Source organism: Onychostruthus taczanowskii, unplaced genomic scaffold (genome assembly GCF_017590055.1).
Source record: "Onychostruthus taczanowskii isolate IOZ18803 unplaced genomic scaffold, ASM1759005v1 scaffold20, whole genome shotgun sequence".
Classification (NCBI taxonomy): Eukaryota; Metazoa; Chordata; class Aves; order Passeriformes; family Passeridae; genus Onychostruthus; species Onychostruthus taczanowskii.
The window spans coordinates 14725379-14746276 of record NW_024499240.1 but is presented as its reverse complement, the minus strand read 5'-3'; the positions used below and the strand labels follow the sequence as shown (position 1 = coordinate 14746276).

General features: G+C 43.8%; 2 protein-coding genes across 5 annotated transcripts in view; one reads left to right on the top strand and one right to left on the bottom strand.

Annotated features, from left to right (window-relative positions):
• Positions 1 to 12903, top strand: part of CUNH2orf88 (chromosome unknown C2orf88 homolog) — a 32399-nt gene extending 19496 nt beyond the window's left edge. The window contains exons 1-4 of one of the 4 annotated variants that reach the window (XR_005952551.1): positions 7 to 273; positions 5291 to 5354; positions 9338 to 10008; positions 10853 to 12903. Coding sequence is in view for 3 of the 4 variants with exons in the window: in XM_041403352.1 (XP_041259286.1) it covers positions 9497 to 9760 (264 nt within the window). In the remaining variant the exon portion in view is untranslated. Of the gene's footprint in view, positions 274 to 5290; positions 5355 to 9337 lie in introns of all 4 variants that reach the window. The other 3 variants (XM_041403352.1, XM_041403351.1, XM_041403353.1) reach the window with 3 other exon arrangements.
• Positions 12904 to 13056: 153 nt separating this feature from the next.
• The window catches only part of HIBCH (3-hydroxyisobutyryl-CoA hydrolase), a 38304-nt gene continuing 30462 nt past the window's right edge, over positions 13057 to 20898 (bottom strand). The window contains exons 13-14 of the mRNA XM_041403350.1: positions 20021 to 20054; positions 13057 to 15076 (exon numbers count right to left, since the gene is read on the bottom strand). Of these exons, the coding sequence (XP_041259284.1) occupies positions 14961 to 15076; positions 20021 to 20054 (150 nt within the window). The 3' untranslated portion in view covers positions 13057 to 14960. The remainder of the gene's footprint in view (positions 15077 to 20020; positions 20055 to 20898) is intronic.

Genomic DNA, 20898 nt, shown 5'->3' with positions numbered 1-20898 from the left:
CGGGAGCGGCGGCGGGCGCGGGGCCCTCCCGGCGCTACCTGTGCGAGCGCCGCGGGGCCGGGCGGGGGCCGGGAGGCGCTCCCAGCATGGACTTTGACGGTGGGTTTGCGTCTTTGCCGTTCAGGAGCCTGGAGGAGGCGGCGGCGTCGGTGGGACGAGGGCCGGATCCCGCGGGCACCGCCGGAGGAAGGGGCAGCCCGGCGGCCGGGCACCGTGCGCGGCGGGGCCACGCTTCCAGCATGCTGCTCGCACGGACACCGCCCCGCCGCGCCGGTATGTGCCCGGCTCCATCCCCCGAGCCGCGCCGGGGCCGGGAGGGAGCGGGGATGCGCGGCCGCACCCGCGGGGCTCGCCCGGCCGTGGGCAGCGCTGGCCTTCGGCCGCCTGGGGCTCGTGTCGTGCCGGAGAGCAGGGAGAGAGAGAGAGCCGTGCTCTGAGGTGGGGTTTGTCAGGACAGGCGGCGGGGCCGCTTCACTCCTCCCGTCATCTCGCAGGGAGCTTGCCGGCCACGGACTCCTCCGAACTGAGCGAAGCGGAGGTGCCGCTCCCGCTGGGCGCCCTGAGGAAAGGCGGTGCTGCGGACAGCATGGGAGCGGTGCGGAGTGGGAAGGTGAACGGCGTGGCTGGTTCTCTCCAAGCGCTGTTCCTGCTCTGGGGAAGACGTGAGGCTACTGTATTTGCCGGCCGAGGTGATGTGAGGGTCTGTCAGCCCCTGCTTTGCCATGAGAGTACCTTTCCAGGCTTCCACACTGACCCTTATACAGAGCAGGTTACCTTCATCTGGCATGTTATAAAATACAGATTTAATAATGCGATACCCATCATGGCAAAAATTCTTAAACATTTAGAAATATATTATGCTTTCTCATAGTTCAGTAAGTAGCAGTCCAAATTAGGTTTCTAAATATAGTAATTTAAAAAAAGGAGAAAATGTGGGGATTTATCCTGTAGCCTTAACAAAGTGGCGTTTTTAACCTTCAAGTACATACAAATTAGTTTTTCTTCTGAACATCACGTTCTGCTGAGAACGTTCTTGCTTTAAAATCACCTTGGTTTGTACAAGTTGCCCAAGGGGTTGGGCAGAGCCTCAGGACGCTGGTGTCCCTGGGGACAAGGTGTTTCCGTGGGCAGGGTCCTGGGGGACAGAGGGCTGGCAGCGGTGCCAGGCTGCGCGGGCACGGCTGCCTCGCCTGGCTGCCGGCCTTCCCGCTTCCCAGGCGCGAAGGCGGCAACTGCTGGAAGCAGGAGCTGGCACCTTTGGAGTGATGGAATTCAAGGAAACAAACACCGGGGGAGAGCCGTGAGACAGAGTGGTTTTTAAGGCTGACATTTTGTTGCAATTCGGGGCAGCTTTTGTACAGTTGGAGCATCTGGTTGTTAACTCCTGGCTTTGTCCTCTTACTCCTCGGTTTGTGCGAATCAGTAGTAACATAGTTGTGATTTTAAAACGTGGGGCTGTGTTTTCCTGTGACTTCCTGTGTGAGATGTGGAAAAATGGATTTCCTGGTGCATTCCTAATTCCCATTTCCCTTTTTATAATTGGCTTCTGGAGATTAAAGAACAGAATGGGGTTGTGTGCTGCTTTTATTGTGCTCTTCTGTGGATCATCTTGGGCAGATCTTGACCGTCTCCTTCCTTCTGACTTTCATTTGTGTTAATCCAGTGGAGCCTTCAGCTTCCTGAGGGTGTCACAAAGGCAGGCAGTGTCCCTCATTCATACCTTATGCTCTGCAGCTCCATATGTTCGTAGTTGAATCTTGTGACAGCCACTACAATAAAACCCGACCCTGTCAGCCTGAGACACCGATCCGCTGCTTTAGCTGCTGCTCCTCAGTTCCTGCTGGCAGGATCCCCAGGCTGGGCAGCAGCCAGCAAGAGCTTTTCTTGCTCGTAAAGATTTGTGCATCCCTTTTCATTGTCTGCAGCTCTGGCTCTGCCAGGCACCTGTGGAGGACAGGAACGCACCTTTACAAACCAGGCTAGGTCCTGAGCCTTAGTCTGAGAGTTAGTAGCTTAATGTTTCAATGTGATCCTGAAGAGGACTCTTAGTAGGAAGGCTGTGACTCCGCAATTGAGTTGTTGGGATGGAAGTTTTGCGGAATGTGTAGGAAAATTCCTGTTTCCACTCTAGTTGGTTGCAGCGTTGGAGCGCTGTGATAAACCAAGAGGCTGATTTGTCTGGGCCCAGTGCTGTGCCTTAGAGCAGTCTAAGCTCAGCGTAGGACTTGGCCAGTGTCTCTGACACCTTTGGTAGTGTGCCTTGTGTTTTCCCCTGCTATGGGGATGGTCTTCAGACTGTGGATTTGCAGCTAGTACAGATGGGAGGGGCTCATAATTACAAGAGCTGTGGGCTTTGCTGAAAGAGCTGTTGGACCTGCATCCTTTGGTGTGATGCAGGGCAAGGAAACAGCTGTACATATAGGTCAAAAACTTTATATCCATTTCTGGTGTTTTGTTTCTGTTCACTCACCAGTTATGGGCATTATTTTGTATTTGGAGTCTTTGAGAATTCTGGATCTCCTCTATCACTATTAGCTTTCCCTTCCAAAGGCATTCCTGTATAGTTTCTGTAGTTGGGTTCCTTAAGTCTTGGCTAAACTTCCTGTAGATGGAGTTTCTGAGAAGCCCTGAATCTTCTTCATGCCCTTTCTTCTCCAGTCTCACTCCAAGGCCTTAATTGCTAAGGAAATGCATTGGTTCCCTATTACCCACCTAGAAAACAGGCTTCCATCAGTGGTAGGTAAGTTAATGTTCCCTCTTGTCCATGGTCTGGCAGTCTGTACTGGTGCATGCATGTGTTCTGAGACATTGGGGAAAGACCATCAATACATTGTAAACATTTCTGTCCCAATGCGGACTAACAGCAGTCTGTACAGCTGTTTGGACAAGTAGCTGAGGTAAAATACGAGCAGAACCTGTAAGAGGTTTTTAGCATCCAATGGCCTTTGGGCTGCCTCCTGAGCTGTGTGTGCAGCTCTGGTGAATAAACTGCTGCACTGGAGGGAGGATTTCAGGACAGGCCAACTGGGTACAGTTTTACTTTCATGAAATTAGACAGCTACCAAGCACACAGTGTTCTTTGCTTTTAACAAGACGTCTTCTTCCTGAATGAAGAATAACACTGTGGCTGCTGAGGGCTGTACCTACTGGTATTGCTGTTCTCTGAACTACTGATATTTTCATCCAAAGGTTTCTTTTGGTATTTTATTTTCATTTGCTGCTTCCCAAAGCTTGGGTAAGATTGCTAGAATAGTGGAGAAAGCACTTTTTTTTCTTCTTGGCTTCTGTGGTTGTGTGTCTTGGGGAGTTTCTTGATTTTATGGGAGCTTTTGCCTTTTTTTAATTTTTATTTTAAGTCAGTACTAGTTTTAGATTTCCAGACTTTGTCAGCATAAAAACTCACATTGACACAGCTGTACTATTTAGCAGCAAAAACACCCCACTTGCACTGTGCATGTAAATCATAAAGTGAAGTAAGAAGAAATATTTTCTTCTCTCGTGTTTTTCTTCTATTTTGAAGATTTTCATGTTTCTTAACTGCATTGCTAAAGTGCTTGAGAGATGAAATTTGACATGGAAATTGCCTCCATTAAGAAACTCAGTGCTCTGACAAAGGAGGTTGTAGGCAGGTGGGGCTCAGTCTCTTCTCTCAGGTAACAAGCAATAGATCCAGAGGAAATTACCTCAAGTTGTGCCAGGAGAGGTTTAGGTTGAATATTAGCAAAGGTTCTTCACTGAAAGGGTGGTCAAGATTGGAACAGGCTGCCCAGGATGTGGAGAGTGGCCCTTAGGGACACGTTTTAGCTTTGGACATGGCAGTGCTGGGATAATGGTAGGACTTGATCTGAAAGGCCTTTCCCAACCAAACCAAATTTATGATTTTGTGATCAGCTGTGCTCTTATTGAAAAACCTGTTAAAGTAAACTAGAGGTCTGCCTGATTTGGAAAAGCAAATATATAATTCCCCCATTCATTTAGAAACTGGCTTAGAAGCCTGGAAAAGCTTTGTCAGTTCTGGCCATGGAGGGGAAAAACCCAAGCCTTTGAAATTTCAGGACGTTCCTTGAGACAGATAACCAGGAGAGTTTCCCTTCCATGCTAATCCTGCACAGCAGTTGTTTGCAGTTGCTGCATCCAGCCTTTTCCAATCTGTAGCTCTTATCTCTTGTTGGCACTAAGCGACAGGAGAGCGAGGGGATGGCTCTGAGAGGAATGAGAGCTCCATTTTTGCTTTTCATGTCTTGAGCTGTTTTGGGATATTTGGATATCAGCGACTGCCTGAGGCAGCAGAATCTTTGGTATTGTGCTTGTCTTAAAGTAACTGTAGCTGTTTAAAACTTCCTTTTCCTATGATTAGGACGAGTTGTTCTAATAAATGTTATAGTGCATCTCCTCTGTAGGATTTTCAGGAAGCTGGATGTTAAGGAGAGGCAGGACTGAAAGCCTGGTGAGTTGGACTGCTCTGGGAGCCCCTGCCTGGGGCTGCTTTGCACAGGGAGCTCTGAGTCCTGCAGGCATGGAGGGGATGCTGTGCATGGAGTGAGTGATTCATCCCTCTGCCAGTGCTGTGCTGCTGCTCTGCTCGCAGCTGCACAGGATCCAAAGGCCAGTGCCACAAGTGCTCCCGAGTTACAGCCCTCCTTGTTGGGGAGAGAGGGTGTTCTGGGTTTCCTCTCTGTTACCACATGAATATTTGAAGTGATTGGGTGCAGTTCAGAGGTGTGGATGCCTGAGTGCTGTTTGGTTACCTCTGCTGGTAGGTCACCTGCCCAAGCTCCAGCTTTGAATACCTTTGTTCCAGAATTTATTGTTTCCATGATAATGGGAGCACTGGGATTGTCTGACTGCTCTCCCTGTGTCCTTGGGTGATCCAGGTCCAGGTCTCCATAGAAGCTTTGAGAGGCAGAAGGGAAAACGGGAGAGAACTTTTGAGATTAGGCAACAGATAGGGCACAATACCCTTCCCATATCCTTGCTGAAATCCTCCTGACCTGGACTTGCTGTAGGAGGAGGTTGGCATCCTAAAGATGGCCAGGAGCCACTTGCCCAAGCAGTGGCCCCACTCCGAGCCTGGCATTAGGTGCTGTGTATAAGTTGTTGCAGCCTGTCATTCAGTCTAATTTATTAAGTGCTGTATCATCCTTTTACCTTTTTCAAAGTCAAGTTCTGTGTGGGAGAAAAGGCAGGCAGGCTTGTGCAAGGCCAGCACCACAGATTGATCACCTCTGAATGTTGTGCACCTCTGACACCCTGGAGAGTGCTAAGCTCTGTTCCTGGGTTCCCTTTGCAGAGTCCCAGACGTGAAGCTCTCCTGGGGACGAGGGGACAACCTGTTAGAAGCAGACGTGGTTCTGGTAAGTGGCACTCTGAACTTCTCCTGCAGATACCCGGGGGAAAACTGAAAACCTCCCTGGTGGAGGAGGAGTCATAGTTGAACCAAAAAGTTTGGCTCTGTCACAGCAGGAATTACTTGCTGCCTACAGCTGGGCAAAGCTGCACATTTTGAAGCTGTTTTGAAAACTTTGACTTATTTTTAATCCTGCTGTGATATAAAGTGTTGCAGAAAGCAGTTTCTTTTAGTGTAATATTGAACTTCAAGGTTTTTCCTGAGGTTCTCATGGATGGAAAACATTTCAATAGTAGCAGGAACTTATCTGCTTATAATGGCTACAGATGTTGCATAACAGCAAAATGCTTGCTTTTCTGCCTGTTTTCATCATATGATGGTATATTGTAGAGGCCAGTGAAACCCTTAATTTTTGATATTGCACATTTATTTTGCAATTATTTTTATTTATTATTTTAATGCTGTTAAAAAATCATTTTTTTTAAAAAATGGCAGTTATGCAATTAATGCGTTTTTCCTCTATTTTATGTTGTCTAATAGTGAATTGCAGGCATCCTTTCACCATTTTTTGTTTCCTTCAGTAGTTAGAAATGAACTTATCTTGGCAGGAAACACTTTGCCAGGCTGGCAAAGAGACTGCTTAGTCCTCAAGTGCCCGCTGAGTTCAGCTACCACCCCCTCAATATTTTCTCTGTCCTAGTGTTGCCACAGTAAATAAAGTATTAGGTGAAAAAACATGTGAACTTATCCTTGGGAACTTCCAATTCCAATATGGAATTGATTGTTTTCGAGACTTCCATTAAAGTCATCCACAGTGTTGTGCTGAAGTTAAATGAAGCATTTAAAAACATCTTGACTGTGCATGCAGTAAAATTGAGCACAACTAGCAGCCTATATTTTTCAGATGAATAAATCAGCATTTCACCTACTGTAAAATCTGTCTCTAAAAGGAGAAGATGAGTTCTGGTTTCTGATGATGCTGCTTTAGCTCCTGGTTGGGAGTGAGCAGAGCAAGCAGAGCTGGCTGACCTCTGGCTCCAGCTAAGCCCAGCGGCTTTGTCACGTGAAGAGCTGCAGAGCTCTTGGCCTGAGCCCCAAACCATCTATGCAGTGATGTCTGAGGCACAGCTGGCCTCAGAGCAGGGCTTGGGCACTGACAGAACAGGCTCCTGTCACACAGCTTTGCCGTGTGCAGTTACAGATGCTGCATCGTGCTGGGAGTAAAATGAGCTGGTTTAATTTGTTGGGGATTTTTCCCTCTCAGGGTATGAGCATTGCGAGGAAAGGTAGAGATGTTAAAATCCGTCACAACTTAACGCTCTGGAGATGAGTTAGGCAGAGAGGATTTAAACAGCATTTCACCATGTGTGTGCAGGCAAGGGCTGTCAGCAAAACAAGGAGGCAGCCAGAAGGTTGAGGGCAGCTTCATTCGCAATTATTTCTGTGCCAACAATTATTAACTCCAGTAGACCGGGCAAACTGTAACACTCACTGCAGTGGCTTGGAAAGTACTGAGCTCTGTGAAGAATGAAATGAGCAACAGGCAGGAATTCAAACTAGGGTCCATAACTTGGCTTTGAAGCTCAACTGATTTGGAACAGTTGAACTGTGTGCTTTGCTGTCTGCAAGCTTTAGAGCTGTCCTGTCCTCTGTGTAGGACAGTCCCAGGAACGTTTGACTTGGCCCAGATGAAGAGGCAGAGGTGGGGAGTTCTGCAGAGGAAGATGCTGACCTTTGGAATTTCTCCCTACCTGCTTTAAGAAGAAAAATCCTCCCTCTACTCACATTCCGTCCTTTCCATTAGATACTAACTCCTATGCTGGTATCTCCTAACAGAAATCTCCAGCTGCACAAGGGAAACATTAAAGGGAAACAGGATAAAATCCTAACTGAAGCTAGCTTCTATTTAACAGACCTCCATTAAAAAGCTTAAAAAAAAAAAAAAAAAGGACAACTATAGCTCCAGACTTGGATAAAAAAATCCAAATCTGAATAGACTATTTTAAGGAAAGTGTCAGGGATAAACTCTGATAAAAATACACTGCAGCTGTGTATTACCTTGGCTGGATGAAACTGCAGCTTTCAGGCATCAGCAGTGCTGGGTGGTACCTGCTGTTTGTGACTCTTTACCATGTACTTGGATCTACATATTTATCCAGAAGAGCAAGTGGAAGTGATTAGTATTAATGTTGTATTGATGGTAAATATTGAAATTAGATATGCACAAGATATTACTATTAAAACTTTGAATTATTCAGCTGCCTGAATTGCTTTCAGGCCTCTCCTTGGCCTCTGGTCTGGAGGCATGTTAAGTTTATACATGGATAGACATGGGTATGAACCTCCATAGGGATAAATGTAGTTTTTTGTGCAGTGAAGGGAACCCTGCTCTTTACTCATCTCATGACAAGTTATCCATCCAGTCTTTACTCATTTAATGATGAGGTATTGGAATAAAAATCTGATAGCTTGGCTGTCCTCTGTGTTGGGTAAAACTGCAAGTAGAGGTCAGCCCTTGGCAGCAGGGTTTGTGTTACAGGCCTGTGGACTACAGTGCCTGTCCCAAAGCCCTGGGCACGTGCTGCACAGGTCAGTGTGCACAAAGAGAGTCACTGAACATCGGTGAGATGGGCTACAAACGTTCCTCTACAATGCTGAAATGTCCTGCTACAAAGCTAAAGGTGTGACAGTTTGTGTGGACTTAGTGGTTTCTGGAGCCATTTAGGACTGACTTCCTGCCAGGAGCGCCAGCCACTCCTGTGCTGCACTTCAGCCCTACCAACAGCTAGCAATGGTTTTTATGAAGCAGCAGAGAGAGGAGGGGAACTTGTCCCGGGAATCTGGTTCTCCTGAGTCAGCTGCTAGACCAGGGAAGTCCCATCCTACCTGTGAAGCACTATTTGCCTGCAAATGGGATTGATTTCCTCTGCAAATATTTGCCTGTGATCAGGTTACTGGATTGGAGCCCCTATTTCCTCCAGTGTATTAAAGAAATAAGTAAGGCTTAACATCTTTGCCATGATTGTGTTTTCAAAGGCTACTTACAAAAAATCCTTAACTTTGGCTGACCTTAGTACAGCGTCATTGGGTGAAGCTGTAGGGAACAGTTGGTTTCTGTGCTGCACAGTCTTTATTTTGGCTGGCAGTCTGTTAACTCTGATAAGTGGGTAAGCGCATGCCAAGCAAAGTCAGGCGTATCGTGAGATTCTGCTTTGCCTGAGAGAAAGTAGCCCCAGAAACAGCTTTGCCCAGTAAACAAAAACCCATATTTGGAGTTGACCAATTCTGGATCTTAAGGACTCGAAAAGGACTCTGCCAGGTGTTTCATTGGTCCCTTTCCCTTCTCTACACGTAGAGTCGTCCTGCTCTAGTGAGAATGGTGCTCTGGCTCTGTTGGAACTGCCTTGATCACAGCAGGCTGCTGCTGCTTTCCCTACCCGCTCCAGGGAAAAAACAAAACCAGCTCTTGTTCCTTGTGAATACCTTCTGGTGGCTGCCCTGCTCCAGCCTCCTTCAGCAACAGCAGAATGACACTGGGAATTAGTGTCATTGTGCCCAGAGGGCGTGTGACAGCCATGACACTGGACTCTGGCTATGGTGGTTGTGTGGTGCTGCTGGGGGGTGGTTTTGGTGTTTATTTCCAGCAGCAGCAGTCCCTGGAGCTGAACAGCATTTGTTTGCGGTTTCAGGAGAAGCGTAACGCATTGTCAGCTTGGAAGAAACAGAATTTTTTTTTTTTTAATAAGACTTTTACATTCCTAGATGGCCTACATCCCGTACTGGGAATCGCATTCAAAGGCAGCGTGAATTCAGGTCAAACTTTGCCTACTTGTAGTAGATGGATGTTACCGATAAAAACATTTTACGCACGCTGGGCAGAGATTTACTTAAGCCGCTTCTACAAGCGCCTGTAGTGAATTTACGTTTCCTTTGAGCTCACTGAGAATGGTAACGTATTTATTGCCTGTATATGAAACACTCTTTTGACAGATTTCCTCGGAAGAAGCACAAAAGGAGATGTTCTGTTCTTTGAAAATAACTGGAGCCACTGGCAAGAAGCAGCGACACTGCATCGAACGAGGGAACCGCTTCCAGCTGATCAAAACATGCTGCTGAACTGACTTTTGCAGCTGCATTTTCCAATGTACCATGGGATGCATCAAATCCAAGGCTGCCTTCCAAGGTTCCAACGCTGTCCAGGATGAGAGGATCGGGGGAGGCGGCGAGGGGTGCGCTGGGGAGAAGTCGTCGCTGCTGGCGGTGCAGGCGGAGGACGGGGGCCCCTCGAGCACCATCGTGCTGGACTACGCGCACCGGCTGTCGCGCGAGATCCTGGAGCAGGCGGTCAAGCAGTGGGCGGTGACCGAGAGCAAGTACAGCGACATCCCCTTCATCGAGAGCGACGTGCCCTGAGCCCTCCTGCCAGCGCAGAGCATCGCCGTGGGGAGAGCCTGAGAAAGTCTGCCTTTTAGTGCAGATTGCTGACAGACTAACTGGATCGCAGTAGAACCTGTTCGTCGAGTGTCATGCGTTGTCAGCCGTGTGTTGAGTCTACTCTGTCTTTGTACGTGCTGGATGTGAGCAGAAATCAGCGTTAAAAGGAGGATGAGAAGACTGTGGCAGCCCTGCACCTCTACAAGCACTGCCACAGAGGACAAAAGGTGCATTATTTCTGTGTTCTGCATAAAAGATCAGAGGTCTGTCTGTAGGTGAGATGAACTCTGTGCTTGGTGAATTTGTCTGCGTTTCGCTGAAATGAAATCAAGGTCTGCATGTAGCAAAGGTTACTGCTGTCATAAATTTTACTTTTGATTCTGTGACCTAACTAAATCTGTTAAACTAAAATCTAACTAATCTATTAACTAAATCTAACTAACTAAAATCACAAAATGAAGGTGATGGGAGGCACTTTGTAAACCCCGGTAGTATTCAGGGAGCCATTTGGATGATGATGCTCTTCACCTTCCATTGAAGTGAACCAGTGAGAAACGTGCCAGTGTCGATAAGCAGTGCACTATCATTAACAGATGCTTCTGTAAATGCATGAGAGCTTGTCTCTAAAACCCTGCAGTAAGATAGGTTAATGACATCTGGTCGCTGTCATCAGACCAAAGCTCTTTGTTTTTCTGGTTTTGTTTGGGTTTTTTTGTGTTAGGGTGCTGGTTTGAGAGGATTTGGTTTTGTTGTTTTACTGTAACCCAGAGAGATGTGCAAAAACTACTGATGAAACTAGTGAAAGGAACCTTCAAAGGCGTGGCAGTGCTTCAGGACAGTTTGTTTCATGGGAGCTGTGGCTGCATTACACTGAAATTCCTCTCTGAAGTACCACTCTTGGGACAGGACATCTTCTTTCAGCTTCTGTAGGCTGCTGCTTCCCCACTGGAAAAGCTGTTCATGGCAATGCCAGCAGGAGCCACAGGAGCCCCATCCCTGAGCAGTGCCCTGAATGCAGAGTTAGGGACTAAGCCTTAGGCCCAAAGCTCAAGGGCTGCATTTCTCCCCCAGTGCATCCACACGCTGCTCCCTGCTTGCCCAGGATCCACGGCCTGACCCACTGCACTCACAGCTGCTGTTTGACAGATCAGGACACCCATGGATTGTTTTCATTCATCCCAAAGGTACAGTGTTGCTGACGTTTTATACCAAGTGAAGCCTTCTAACAGCTTGGCTTTCACCACCTGTTTGTTCCTTTCTCTGTGACACCCAGTTTAAAAGACAAAGTTCTTTTTCCTAGATCAGAATGCTTTCCATTTTGTTTTCATTTTATAGAGAAATGCTTTCCATACTGGCTAAAGCTGTTACTATTTTTAAAAGGTACACATAGTTCTAGTAAATGATCCAAAGCATGATTTTTCAAGCAATGGGAAGCAAGCAGAAAGAGGACCATGTCAAATGCTGTAGACAGTCTATGAATTGAGCTGTTTTGCAAATGTTGTGACACAAACTTAGGTATTTGAAATTTACCTATATGGGGAAGGGGTTTTATCTGGAATGAAGGGTGGAAAATGCTTCTCTGTGACACAGCACAAGGCTGCCATTAAATCCCAGTGACCAGACTGGATTCCCAGTGACTTGCTATTAGGGCTGTTCTCAGGCTTTTGCTGGAAAAGGGAACAAAATCAGCTTATGCTGTAATGTCGTCCTCTTTGAAGTTACACAGCTGTCTTCAAAGCCATTTGCAAAGTAGGACTAAGGTTTTATGGTTCACTTAAATTCTCCTCCTAACAGTGATGTTCCTTCCAGTTCTACAGCATATAGAACATTTGATCATACTCTGTTTGCTCTAAAATACCTCCATGTATTAGTGTGAGTTAGAAAGCAAAGCCAAAACACTGATCAAGTCAGTACATATCAACTGGATATTGCTTAAGCACAGTATTAAAAAAGGTTCATATTCTTATTTTAGCTAAAATAAAGCTTTATTACAAAAAAGAAAAAAAGGGCCAACCTTTCAAACATGAGTGTGGGCTTGAGGATGTGAACACTGCTAACGACAGTAATGAAAAATAAAAAGCCAAAGCTCCACAGCCATTGTTGGCCAGGCAGGTGAGGAGCAGGCAGAAAACTGCACTCGCTGTCAGAGCACCTTGAGGTGCTTCTGCCCTGGCCCTTGTACAAGGCTCCCTGGAGGTTGCCACGGGCAGTGAGGTGCTGCAGTGCTTCCTGTTGCCACGTCTCAAATCCTTCCTCTGGATGTAGCCTTAGCACCTGACACTCTTCAGCAATATCGGATGCCCTTTTAAAAGTAGCTCCCTGCTGGCAGGCTGCCTGCAGCAGGCAGAGCTACAGCACAGCCTGAGGTTCCACCCCAGCATCCCTTGTGATCAGCACTGGCATTTCCCCAGAGGAGGGGTCACCCAGGCACCCCAAACGTGCCCCCAGGACTGCTCCCCTGTGGAGAGCTGCTCTGTGGCTGCCCTGCGGCCCCACAGCACCAGCTGCTTGCTGGCCCGACCGGTCCCTCACCTGCAGCCGCCAGCCTCGGCCCTCGCCGGTGCCTGAAGATTACAGCAGCTCCACAGTGGCCCCAAGTGCAATTCCAGCTCCTTTAGGATGTTTTCCATGACACTGGCACTTCAGGGAAGGCATGCAGCAAATGGAAAGCAAACAACAGGGAGACGGCTTCTCACCAGGAAAATCGTCTCTTTTACAGGATGCTGTCCTTATAAATAATGCACTTACCCTTAATAGAAAATAAATCTGTTCAGTGCTACAGTGGTAAGGGATGGAGGGAGATCTCTCTCCAGAGCTCTGCTGTACATTAACAGGCACAACACTAATACATTGTAAAAATCAAGACTTCTTCACCTAAATAAATTTATGCTAAGCTGTGCTAGTTTTACAGAACTACTGACAGTGGGTTTCCAGCTAAGTTACCACTGATTCTTTGACTTCATTTTGTGTAATAAAGGCACTCCAGTTTGGGACTGGCATACTCTGCAAAACTGTTTACTTCTATTTAGGAGTTAAAAATACATTTGCTTTATATTTTCTCCAGGAAACAAGATTAATCTGAGTGGGTATGATGTGACTGACTTGATATTCTAATAATGGTTCAAAATACATTAACTGCAGCACAACTTGAAAAGTTGACGTTTCTTGACTAAGGCACATCAGTATTCCCAAATAAAACACACTACAATATATTTTTACAATATTTTTTGTGGAAAATATTTTCTTGTGGACCAAATAAAATTCAACTTACCATCTGTTTGTATGCCTTTTATTTGAAAAAAACCCACAAGATTGCAAAGACTGGACAGGATCTTGTTACCTTGAGCTTGAGATAATTCCTGTTCACATAAATTCTGGAAGCAACTGAACATGCGAGTCAAAGTTTATTAATTCAAAAGTATGTTCTTCCTAAGATCTTGTACAATCACAGGAGCCATGATCCCCACTCCCTGGGAATTACTGTGTTTTTCATTTAATATAGTTGGCTAAAGACTGCTCCTTTTATACAAAAATAATGGAATTAGTAAGGTAACTCATCTTCAAAAAACAAATTTAAAATACCAATTGTTTATGGATGTAAAACATAAACATTTTAAATAATACAAGGGGAAGTTTGCACTTCTTATGGGACTAGCTTGAGCTAGAAAGTCACGTGACACTTTCAGAATTACCCTAGAGGTTTTCATGAAATCTCAATTACTTTTGGAACTAAACTCAAGGACAGTCCCATAACAAGTATGTCCATGGTAACATAAACTCACAGCTGAAATTTTAACTTATTTATTTTATCTTACAAGACTCTAGTGCCAAAGCGAGGTGCCATTTTTTCTTGATTTAGTTCTCCATTTGCTCACCTCTGATTTTTTGAAAGTCACTCTTGGTAATTCACTTTGATGCCTGAATTTCCTGGACTTTGTTTCCAGGCAACAGCTCCTAGAAAGGAAGGAGCCTTAAGCCACTGCAGACCATTGCTGTTGGTCATAAAAACTGCCCAGTGTTGAAAATTCCACAATAGTTCTGCTGCAGCTCTGAGTTTTTGGTTCCCCAAAAAGTCAGGTGGTGCTGGTGACTGACTATGGCATTTGAGCAGAAGTTTTCTTCCTTTGGTCTTCAGAGAAGCCAAAATTTGTACTTGTGACCTGCCTGTAAGCGTGGAAGTAAGCAGAAAGAAACACTGCTACGTGATCTGGTGAAGCACAAAAAAGAAGGCGTAATGTTGAAGAAAGATTAGTAACTGTCTGTTGCATATACAATAGAAAAATAATTTCCCTCCCACAAATACTCGTATCAAGGGGTTCTGGTTATGTTGTGTAACTTCATGTATTACCAGATCAGAACCCTGCCACCTTGGATGCACTGGGAATTGCTGCTTGGTGTTCACAGCGCGGTTTGAGGCACTTGTTTCTTCACTGCTGTATGACCAAGAAAAACCAGCAATTTTCTGAAATTGTGAAATACTGATTATGCAGTTGAATCAGACATAATGACATTTTAAAAAGTGGGCTATGCAAGCAAAGAGAAGTGTGCTGCAGGCTCTGGCAAGATTATCACATTTGAAACAATGTTTACATCACACAGCAAGGCTGAAAAATGACAAATGTTTAATCAATAGAACAATTTCTTGTTCTTAGACTAATAATGTATCAGTCTGAACTTTTATTTAAAAGGGTATTTAACACCATGGATTCTGTCTTGCATTTTCCTTTGTAGCTCTGACTGCATTAAAGGTTAACCATATTTTATTTTTATTGTACACAGAAGAATCTGTGGCACAAATCTCGATTTACCAGATCAGTGACAAAGCCAAGAGCACAAAAGGTCTCTTGACTTTTTCTTATTAGGTCACCCCTTAAACTGTGCTCTTTTCCCCAAGGGCTCCTCCTAAACTAAGAGTTGATGCAAAAATTAAATGTTAATCACTGTGTAAGTAGTAAAAATAACAATTTGCCTTGAAGTGATTTTTCCCATTATTAACCAGAGATACAATTATTTTCTCATTACAGAGAATGTTCCTGAATGCAAAAAAAAAAAAAAAAGAAAAAATAGACTTGTGAATCTCAGGCTAGTTAAAAAAAGTCTTGTCCAAATTGACCACACTGCAGTTAATTTTTGTATCACAGAGCTAAGCAGACAGATAAGATGTCAGTAGGTTTGATCTTTACAGCTTGAGATCGTCGTTTCCCAGTGGTTTAAAACAATTGTCCACAAACTCATCGCTGACTTCTTCTAGAGCAGCAGGCTTCCATTTGGGGGACTGGTCTTTGTCAATCAGCACTGCCAGGTGAACAGAGAAACACCAAAGTTACTCATAAACTTCCTCCAATTAAAATAACTTAGGACTGCAGCAAGACAGACCACTGCAGTGATTCCATGGGGGAGACAAATCTGTGTGCTCGGAGAAGGCAGAGTTTCTGTAACACAGATGTTCCTACTCTACTCGAAGTTCCTGAGTTGTGACCCGCCCAGAGGTGTCTCTGGGAGTTGCTGGATGACACAAGGAGTAGTGGATCACTTCAGAGCAGCCCAAGATTTGAAGGAACAGACCTGAAATGGGTGGTTTAGTCAGACCTGCCACTCTTGGCTGCCTTACACTTCACGGGAGCCTGCGAATGGCACTTTATAGTGCTGCTTTTGGACAAGGCTTTCACACCTCTGTGCAAAACCTGACTCTTGGGAGAGTACAGGAGATGACTCAGTGGTGCTAAGTGCCTAAAGCTAATTTAAACACATCACATTAATAATGAAATAACTCACGAGGAGAGAGTAAAGCAGGGTATCTTTGTGGGAAGTGAGGGTGTATATTTGTAAATACTGACAGCTACTGAGGCCTGGGTAGATTTAACTGTGACAATCTGTATAACCTTAGTACACAGACTTCATGCTGCATCCTGGGAAATACATCACTGAAGATAAAAACCATCACTGAATGAATCACATGTAAAAGGCTAACAAGAAAATGGCAATTCCCAAAGAACATTCCCTGTATCACAGGAGTGTTGAAGGCATGTCAGCAATGGCTGCAACAACAATAAAACAAGAGGGAGTTAATTTGTCTGTAAAACTGACCAGTACAAATAGAATTCCAGAGCATCCTTCCAAGCACCTTGCAGGCTTTAAGAAACCTATAAAGGTGCTACTGAAAATATGAGATTTTTATCATTTAAAGAAGAACAGCTGTAAGAACTGTGGCTCTCTAGGCTGCACTGATTGCCAACAACCCTCACAACCCTCATTCCCTTCAGAGGAGAGAGATCAGCAGCTGATTTGGAAATGCACCTGTGGCCTGGGGGAACCTCCTGACCAACACAGCCCACAGCAGATAAAAGAGGACAGGCAGGAGGAGAAAATTTCTCTCCTGAGAATGGTTTTTATTTGTTTGTTTTCTGACAAAGCGTTTAGAGGAGGATGGTTCTAAAGGCAGGTGAACTATAACACACAGAGACCAGATATTTCCAAGAATAACAGCTATTTTTGGGTAAGTTGTCACGTTTTTACAAACTTAAGTTTGTTCTTATTGAGTGAACTACAAATATCCAAGATGAGGGATGTGTAAGGGGCTGGAATGTTATGTTCAGTTAAAAGAATACCTACCTAGAGATTGTGCTTACCAAAGAAACCAGGAATTATGGTCTGCCTACCAACTTGTTGTAAAAAAAAATGTGACCTGAAAACTTCTCTATAACTTTTCTGTCTTTAACCAATGGCTGAGAATGGCTAGAAAATACACACCATTCAAATGACAACTGCACTAATTAATATTTCTGTAGCTGAAGGCATACAGACATCACAATGCTTTAGCTTACATCCCCACAGAGAAAGGCAAATCAGAGCCCCACACCTGTTTACTTGTAAATAGGGAACTCAGGACTCCTTAGAAACAAATTAATTGTAAAAGGTAACCCATTATATGGGAAACTGCAATTCCACTGAAAACAGAATCCATGAGGACAATTGTTTAAAAGAAAAGTCCTGTGAAAGAGTGCTTTTACTATGTTGTTCAACTGGGTAACTTAGTGAAAAGCTGTGATCTTGCAGGGTATTTCTGAACACAGCGAAACCACTGATTGGCTTGGGTTAAAAGATGTAATTATCCTAAATCAACTACGTTTATTCCATTGGAATAGTAGTTATCTACAGATTTTCTTCAATTTTAGTTGAAGTTCACAGTCTGTTATCCACAAAAGTCAACATTGACTAGAGGTGGTTTAAATGAAGAGGAAAATGTGTCCATGTGTATGTTACTAGAGCTTCTCCTCTGCCATGCTGTAGTAAGTGCTGCCAGTTCTCCACTCCAGGGTACTGCTGTCTATTCAAGTTCATCTTTCTGTTTGGATCTGTGGCCAGTTTTACCCTGGAGGATAAACTCAATGCTCATAATGGTCTCCCCACTGGAGTCTTTAATCTTGTATGAGTCAAAATATTTCTTTTCTAATAGTATCATGAAAATAGTCCCTTTCTGCATTGACTTCTTTACATTCTCTATCTCTCCAGCTTGAGATCAATCATGAAGAAAACAGAAATTCTGAAGACTTCTAAGGTAGGCTAAGGGAAATTCATTATGATAAAAGTACCTGAGCACAGATATCATGTTAAAGGTTTGTTCTTGCATTTCACCTTTTTTAATCAAAATCCCAAAGCTCTTCTGTTCAGTAGCAGTGACTTTACCAAATTTCAGTTAGTGCTCTGTTGCTGATCTTCCTCCAGCACAGTCAAAACTCTGGTATTTCCAAGCCCCTGACATTCTGTTTGCTGCCATAAAATCTCTCAGCTCGTGCAGGGCCCTGGGGTGCCCAGGGTACAGCTCACATCTGCCAGCCCTGCAGGGGAGGTGGCAGAAGCTGCACACAAATACCATCTCTGCAGCATCAGCAAGATGTAGAAGACCTTTACAATTCCATTTCAAGTGCACGTTCCTGCACAAAGAGTTAGGAGGTGAATTAACAGAATTTGCCCCTGAGATTTGCTGCTGAGATTGTATCCTACCTGATGTGTCTGAGCACTGACTCCAAAAATGAACACTTTTCTTAAGCAGAAAGCTTTGAAAAACAATTCCTGGCAACTACCCAGACCTATGCATTTTTTAGTTGACATATTATTCTATTAATCAAGGTGAAAAATTGATGCCTAATGTGTTCCAAGTCCACATTTACCATTTTATAGGAAAATACTGATGAAATATGATCCATGTGTTTTATGCTTTAAGATGTTTGGCTTTTCTTTAATCGTTCCAATCACAAGAATCATAAACAGAGAAGACTGCCACAGCAGATTTTCAGGTTGAAAGAAAACTGGCTAAAAAAAAAAGGAAAAAATTTTGACCTCAGGTCAAAGCAGGTTTAAAAAGCTTTAAAACTACTCCCTAGAAAGCCTTTTAAAATTATGGCTTGAAGGAGATGAAAGGTATTAGTAAAACCTGACCTGTGGCCACTGGCTGCCAAGAAACATTCTTAAACTAAAATCTGATTGTTGTAACTCAACTTCTTTTGATGGTAGATCTTTTTGTGGTAAGAGGGTCAAGAGCTGGCTCTTAAATGCTTGTAATGTAAGGCTTTAAGAAAGAGAAAGCTAATATGTAACACTTTTATCAGTTTTATTCACAATGGTTGGTCCTGTGAAGTACTTAATAGTCTCCCTTCCTGTTAAAAAGGATGCTCAGCACGTTGATGGATAATGATTTTCATGAAATTAGACTAAATTACAAAAGTGATCTTAGTCAGATTCTACACTCCTCTGCAACAAGAGAAACAATGCTAAGACTGAAAATCTGAGAACAAGATCTATGCAGTAAGCAGAGAACGAAAGTGCTTCAGGAACAAATTATTATTATAAGCAATCCCCTCAGTGCACTTGGATCTTTGGTGGGTTTGTTTTTTTCCTTCCCCTCAGATAGCTGAACTTCTGCTACATCATCCTGTATAAAAGAGAAGTTTCCCAATTGCTGTTCTTGCAGCCTCTTTACAAGCAGTTTGTATTTCCTGGCCATACTGACAAGGGATTTGCCTTTGTACTGTACTGCAGTCCCAGATGGTTTCATGACCTTGTGGCTTGCAAGGAGAAATTCAGTTGGTGTTCCTCTGACTCTCAGACTTGGAGTTTGTCACTTCCTGAATAACTACATTTCAGCAGCTTATTTGCTGATTTAGAATATATCCCAGAAACAGTATTTTTAAGGTATCCTTGTCCCCATTACCAACATAATGGAAACCACTTCTCAACATGTGTGGTAAATTCTTCAAAGGAGTGTCTGCTAATAAGTGCTAAAAACTAATTAATTAAAGTCAGAAACCTTCCCCATGCTGAATGAATAAATTTTGTATCTCTCACCTCAGGCTATCTTTAGTAGAGTGTTACTAATAGCAGCCACTCCAACTAATATCCATTCCTCAAGTGGAATTTAAGCTGCTCTATAAAGACAGATATAAAACAATGAGGAGGAGGTGATAATACTTGAGTACGTAACTGTGTGAATTGAAAGTCCTACCAAAAGTTATCCATCTAAATGCCTTGTACTGTAAGCTCCTTGGAAAAAGAAATGCCCGTGCTTTACTTCATCTCGTGATGAACAGTACATAAATAATTGCTACAGCTCCTAACAGATGTGACTTTGGGTTTGACAAACTGCACAGTGAATCAGCAGGAGGATCAAGGACAGGCTCGAAGTCTGTCCCCTGGATAAACTTGCTGAGCCATTGCTCTCATTTTACCACTACTTCTCTTGACCAATGCCTTAAAGTGCTGAATTAGTTAATGTTAAGTTTACATATATATGGTTTTTTAGTAGTAAGACACTTCCATCCAGAGATATTCCGGACATGGGAAAAAGTAAATCTTTGTTCTAACCGTTTTCTATACAAACAGTTGGTTTTGATTTTGAGTCTCAAAGCATTGTGTAGCTGGCTGAACCAGCTCTGTGGCAACACTAAACCTGGATGCATGCAGCTACTCAGTACTGTCAGTGTTAAATGTGAAATGGTGCAACCAGATGGATAAATAACGTTAGGGAACTGAGACTGCACAAAGGAAACAACATGGCTCTTGTGCTTTGGAACAATAATAAATTTTGGCCACACAGAAGTTCAATAAGCAAAACCTATGGAAAGCTGGGAAGTTTTTTCTGGGCTGTTGCTGCATGCACTTGTAGTGATTTCCAAAGAAGCACCACAACTGTGAATTTGTGTGCTGTTAAGCTAGAGGAGTGTTTCTGGTGTGGATACTTACCTGCTCGAACCCCTTCGTAGAAGTCATGGCCTTTCTGAAAGATTATTAAAAAAAAACCTGTTAACATGACAGGTTCTATTTATCCCATCCTTCCCTATCCTACTTCTGCTTGAAATGCAAGGTCTCAAGATTCAGTCAAATCCCACTTGTACTGTTCTTTTCTAGGCCTACTTTGTCTTTACTTATTAAAGAGCTGTGTATCTTCTTAAGTGCAGCCACATCTCTTAAAATCAGTCTGTTGACCTGTAGCTGACCAGGCACTGTGCCACAGTCCAAGTTCTCCCTGTGTAACACCTCAGATCTTTTTCTAAAGAGGTTCACATAATGGGGCTAAGGTGTGTGATATCAGAATTCTTTTGAGAAAGGCCAGTCTTCAGGAACTGTGATGTATTCTGCATACTTGGAACACTTTGCAGTTAAATGGAATCCCGTAAACATCCAATTCCTTTTTAAAAAAGGGAAATGTAACACTTAAATCCTTAAGCATGCTTCATTAGTAATGGAGCCACAATCTTAGTTTTAGTCAGGCATTAGAACATCAGAATTAGACAGATTTTCACTTTTTTAAGTATTTACTTTAACCGTCACAGATCATTTAATCGGACATATAAAAAACTTATCTTAAAATGTGACAAAACTAATAATAAGGATGCCATGGCAAACCCTGCAAGGCATTTGTTCAGGTAATTCAGTTAGCAGCTCTGTTCCACTGCAAGGATCACTTTCTCATATGCTATCCAAGTACTCAGCACTTAGTACAAATAGCACTAAAATCTCTTGCTGTGATAAATTTTTCATAGACAACACTTTTGAAAGGCAGTGATAAACAACTATTTGCACCCTGCTGCTGGGAACTGAGGCACTGAGGACTAAGTAAT